Below are 5,936 nucleotides of genomic sequence, written 5' to 3'. Positions count from 1 at the left end.
CATGGGAAGAGGGAAGGAAATTAAAGGACACAGAGATAACTAGCTTCCACCACATGCTTGGGTATTAAATGAAAAACAGTAGAAGCTACTGAGAAGAGAACAGCTACCTTTCTATATGAGTCTTCTATTGTGGGGTCATATTTTTCAACGAAAATTCCCTGTACAAACTGGACCGTCTGTGAGAGAGAGTTCAATATTGAATTAATGCTAGAGAGCAGGTTTCACAAACATTTTAAAAGAACATGATGAAACAAAATGACTGGCATCTAACTTGCTATATGCTATGGAGTAAACCTGAAAGGTTAAGTGCCAAGGACTGTCCGGTGGGAATGGACATGCCATGGAAAAAAAAAAATACATACAACATTTTCCACCAAAATGTTGTTTTCTGTTGTTTTTCTTTCTTTTACTTGGATTATTTTTTTAATCAATTGACAGCCCAAGTAATTACATGATGTGCCCATTAATTCGTTGAATTAATCGCATAGGCTATAACAATATTTGTTTGTTAATAAAGATAATTCAACACAATTACAATATTTATATTAAAATAAATCTTATATATATATATAAAATTCTGATAATATCATATTCTCCAGTCTGACAATTCTTAGTGGTTTTTGAAATCAAAATGGTTTTATAACTTATTTGCCTACAGTCCACAGTAGGGCTGGGATAAACGATTATTTTTTAAACGATTACTCTAGCGATTATTTTTTCGATGCATCGATTAATCTAACGATTTCATTTTTTCAGTCCGATTCGATTTCGATTCGATTAATCGACTTGTGACAACACCGGTAATACCGGTTTCATCGGGGGTGGGGGTGTATAAAATGTAAAAAAAAAAAAAAAAAAACATTTACCGGGAGTTTGACTGACTGGCGATCTAATCAATCAATCATAATACGCCATTTTTGTCCGACAAAGTAGTCAGGAGAGAGAAGATTAACGTCGGTGGATTTGAATTTGAATAATGGATTGTAGGCTACTGTACTGACATCTTTCCGTGGTTAAAACAACAGTCCTTCTGATGTAGGCTACATTCATGTTTAGCCTATTTGATGCTATAAATTAACCAAAGAAAAGATGATTGGTTCACGAGCAGCTTTAACTGAGGCAATCTGTCACGACACATTAAAGAGCCACAAAATAGTAGGCCTATTTATGGTTTAATTTTCTTTGAATGACCAAATTTGAAAGTTGAGACTTTATTAAATGTTACCTGCTTGGTCCTGTCTGTCAGCACGTTGTCAGTGTCCTCTATGCATTTTTCACGACATTCATTCATAGCTATAAGCGCATTATTAATAGCTATAAGCAAAAACTTTAGGTGTCGACAATGTATTATAGCCTACTCCAACATCGAGTGCAAAGTGGGGAGTTGAAGAAAAAAACTTAACGGTGCTCTGTCATCTGCAGCTGCAACCGGGTGGCGCCTCTTAAGGTGCTGGTGCATTGCCGTGGTGCTAGAATGGAAGGCCATCTCCATTTTGCAAAGACGACATATCACGGAATTGTTTCCTTTTACATTAAAGAATTCCCATACTTTAGAGGAACGAGTGCATGCCGCCTTGCACTTCTGATAGTCTGAGGAGACACTCGTGTTTCTACTACTCGCCGGCGCCGCCATGTTTGTTTTGGGTCCGACGAATCGACGCGCATATTTTGCGTCGACGTATTTTTTGCGTCGACGTCATCGATGTCCCAGCCCTAGTCCACAGAAATCCATTTTACAATTCAGTTAGTCAATCTGCCCAAGGTAGACTTATGTCAGTGCCATTTCCACAGGACGTGTTCATGCGTCTGTCTTCACTGCACTGCACTAGTTCTGTTGGTCTATGTTTGCTTGTTTCTTAATGCCATGCCAGCTTCTATGGCTATTTTCATGGCGAAAACCAGGTTAAAATAGTATAACATTGTTTTACATTAGTCTCAAATTAGTTTTTTTGTCTCATGTTTCCTGACGTATTGCTCTCCTCTTGTGCTCCCTCTACATATTTTATTGGCTGTTACTTATTGCCAGTGTCTTGCACATCAGTACAGTGAGCACACCTAATGACTCGTCGGCCAGATTATAAACGGGTTTGAAATCTGTAATAGCATCTGTGACTTGTCGGGCAATTTGCAGGAGTGCGCACACTTCCCATCGACCAGTCAGTGCTTTGTCTGAGCTAAGCAACTATAAGGAACCCATGTATAAGGCTGCAATGCATTATGTCTATATGTATTCAACAAAAAAATATATAAAATATATAATTTTTAACTTAAACTAATTTTGTTATTTAGAATATAAAATAACATATTACCATAGGCCAGGGGTTTTCAAAGTGTGGGGTGCTGGAGCATGTCAGGGGAGGCGCGGAGAATGGTTAATTTTTTTTTAATAATATATATTAGTTTAACTGTTATATTTAAAACATTATTTTAAAAGGTCTGAAAATAATAGGCAAAAGATTTTGTGAAGATTCTTTGATATTTGTCAAGCCCGCCAATAAAGCAGACGTGTCATATTAGTCTGTAATTGCAATGGAGCAGACCACCAAATTAGAATTCTTCAGTTTCAGGGGTCAAACCCAAAAGACGACGATATGATGAGTCATATTCAAGTTTAGGATTTACATGGACAGGATCAGTTGATGCACCACGATGTGTCGGCACGTATTGTTTGTCAGAAATTTTAACTAATGACAGCATGCAACACCTTGACACCAATCATGCTGAGGTAGAGGGAAAACCTCCTTTCCCAAAGAAAACTTCAAGCCTTTCAAGGTCAGGAAAAGTTGTCAAATTAAATGTAAAGGCCACTGAAGCTTCATATCATGTTGCGCAACTTGTAACAGAATACATTTTTTTCCAAGTCCTAGTGCACACTACACGGCCGTTGTTCGAGTGATCTGAGACTTCAAGATGCAAACCTGTCACCAATTCAGAACATCAAAGGAGATGAGCTTGAGTCGTGTAGTCTGTGCTAGGCTGTACAGTTAGGGTTTTTAATTTACAGGAGATATAGATGCACTGATCGATAAAATATATTACTTCACGTGCGGAGTTCATAAATAAAAAGTTCAGATTTTGTGTGAATTTGTAAATTGGCCTTTTTAACCTCATAACCAGCAGGGGCGTGGGCGCGCCGTGGGGGCGTGTTTATAATTTTATTACCTTTGTTTTATAACAAATATTCAATCAACTATCATAAACTATGCATCATTTGAAAGCTAAAACACTCAAGAATCACGTTCTGAACTTGTTTTTGCAATCAATACACCAGAGAGGAAAGGGTTAAATTAAATGCTGACAGACCGACCCTGTAAATATGAACAAAATGAACGGCAATACTTATCTTTCATCTCCTATGGTTCAGATCAATTCGGACGAATCCAAGAAACACCAGCATACATTTCAATGTAAGGGTCTACTCTTCAAAATGCATCCCACTTTTTAATCCAAAACATCGTCTTCGTCATTTTACGCACAGCGCGCACAGTTTTTACCATTGTTTTGCTACACGGAGCTCGTTTCAACGCGCGGATTTATTCTAACATTATATCTAACAATCTACATCATGGATCGTCGACTGAAGAGGAGTTTTTGTGGTGTTGAGAGGGTTTTGGAGGAGGTAATGAGGAGTAGCGACGAAGAACAGCAGAAAGACGCACAAACAGACATCTTAGACAGAGAGAGTACGGTGTCGAGTGTCGATTCGGCTGAAGAGGAGATGTTTCTCCATGGACTCGATCCCGTATTAGATCGGTAAGTTGAAACACATCGTCTTGAGTTTTTATGTTTATGAAGTATTGGCAGTTTTTCTGTTCATATCATGTTTTTGATTATAAAATGACTAGCAAAGACACGAGGCTACACGAGTAGCTAGGTGATAGCTATATATTATACATAAAGACATAATATTTATATCACACACACACACATTATATTTATGATGCATATAATATAACAAAAATGGAAGGAAAGGATTACAAGAAGTCAGGTGAAGATGGTTTTGATTATAAAATTACAGTGGAGAAGACTAGCAAGATATGAGATTACAGTTCTAGGTGTATATGAATAAATGTTTTGTTTGTTCCTGCTATAGTGAGCTATCATATGCATTTATTCTATTTGGACTTTGTTTGTTCTGCTTGGTTTTGTTCTGCTTGTTTGCTCTCTCTTTCTCTCTCTTTTGCAGTGGGTATCTTCTGATTCTGCGCCATTGGAGCAAACGTAAGTACTCACACATGCATACAGTGTTGTAATTTTATTTGTTCTGCTTACACACTTTATCTTTCCTGTCTTTCAGTAGCTTTGGTTTCCAGTTGGTAACAAACCTTGTTAGTGACTGCCTTGGATCAACATAAATACTGTAAATGCTGTAATTGCTTTTTTTTTTCTTTAGTAATTGGATATTTATTATAATTATCAGTTTATTGTAATTTATTTGAGTAAAAAACACTGTTGCAATTACAAATGTTGTTTTCTTTTTATATAATTTATTAATTAGTTGTAAAACGATCACTTTTGAAATGCATACATGAAGTGAGTTTTTTTTGTTTCACTGTTTTTGCTATCAGAATTGTTCAAAATAAAGAGTATTTTGTTAAAATGTTGTGCTGAAATCATTTTTTCTTGTGTGGTTTGATGAGCAGAACAGTTCTGAATTGATATACATGTATGTAGTATGTAGTGTTTACTCCTTATGTCATTTGGTTACCAGATGTCCATTTGGAGTCTCCAAATGGCCTTTTGGAAAGGACGCCTAGACTTTCCCTGAATAAAAGCTTACAGAAACTACATTTTTGGGAGTATAATCTTCAAATTTGAATCAGAACATGGTCAGACATTCAGTTTTATCTTTATGGTGTTTTCAGGCCTTTAACATAAAAGTCTGATACATTTTTCCCTAAATGAATTTCATTCATAGAAATCGTGAGTCACTTTCATGTAAATTTGACCTTGTTTTACTCTGTTCCTATGCTACTTTTGAATTAATATGACTCTTGGGTAACAAAGTTTCAAGTGTCTAGTTTAAAAAAATATCAGAGTTATGAATGTGGACCATATGGTTTAGGAGCTACAGACATTTGTATTTGGGTATGTCATTTTCAGAAAATTCTCAAAAATAGGGGTGCTGGTTAAGAGGTTAACTATTACAGTATAAAATAAAATCTGACAGAGAAAACCAAAGTGGGGGTTTTGTGATGCAGTCATCCAGTAATCATTCTTAAGGATTAGAGGTTGTATTTTACATGAGACTACATTCTGCATGGAGCAGAACACTTCAGAAGTGGAGTTAAAACATCAACAACAAAAGGTATGCAATGTGGTATTCCTATTGTGGACCAAGGGATCAACGTCAATTTAAAAATCAGCTGACTTTAGAATGTGAATATTAGTTCATATACGTATATTTGACAGGGCGGAGGGCGGGCCGGGTCGTGATTCTGCACACCCAGGCTAATCAAGCCTCCGAGAGGGATAAAGGCCGACTGCGGACAGTGATGCGACAGAGAGAGTGCGTTTACGGGCAGCTGTCTGTCATATGTCTGTGTCTTTTGGTTTAAGTTTTTCATTAAATTATTATTTGTATTGTCAAGCCGGTTCTTGCAACCTCCTTTCCATTAATACCTTTACCCTGGTGCCAAAACCCGGGAAGAAGGAGGGATGCGCTGTAGTGGATTTCTTGCCGCTACAATCCACCCCAACGGAGCAGCCGCGGCCATCTGCCGGGGGACGGAGGAGCCCAGCCACCTGGAAGGACAGACGGCGACCGCGAGGGGAGAAGAGGCTCCCGGCCGGCCGCCTGGAGCAGGAGAACCGCTGCCAGGGGCGGGGAAGACCCCTTCTGTTCCCTGTGAACGTAGCAGGGCGTTCCGTCTGCCAGGGACCGGAGGACTACCTCCGATCCACCCGGGGAGGCACGGCTGTCGTCCATTATAGAG

At 38.3% G+C, this 5,936-nt stretch overlaps 1 protein-coding gene across 1 annotated transcript in view; it reads right to left on the bottom strand.

The window, feature by feature from the left end:
* rap1ab (RAP1A, member of RAS oncogene family b) overlaps positions 1-5,936 on the bottom strand; it is a 39,970-nt gene that overhangs the window by 18,632 nt on the left and 15,402 nt on the right. Inside the window, exon 3 of the mRNA XM_052111331.1 lies at positions 108-176. Coding sequence (XP_051967291.1) covers positions 108-176 — 69 coding nt within the window. The remainder of the gene's footprint in view (positions 1-107; positions 177-5,936) is intronic.

The sequence above is a fragment of the Xyrauchen texanus genome, chromosome 39, assembly GCF_025860055.1.
Source record: "Xyrauchen texanus isolate HMW12.3.18 chromosome 39, RBS_HiC_50CHRs, whole genome shotgun sequence".
Taxonomy (NCBI): domain Eukaryota; kingdom Metazoa; phylum Chordata; class Actinopteri; order Cypriniformes; family Catostomidae; genus Xyrauchen; species Xyrauchen texanus.
This window is presented reverse-complemented; position numbering and strand designations above follow the sequence as displayed.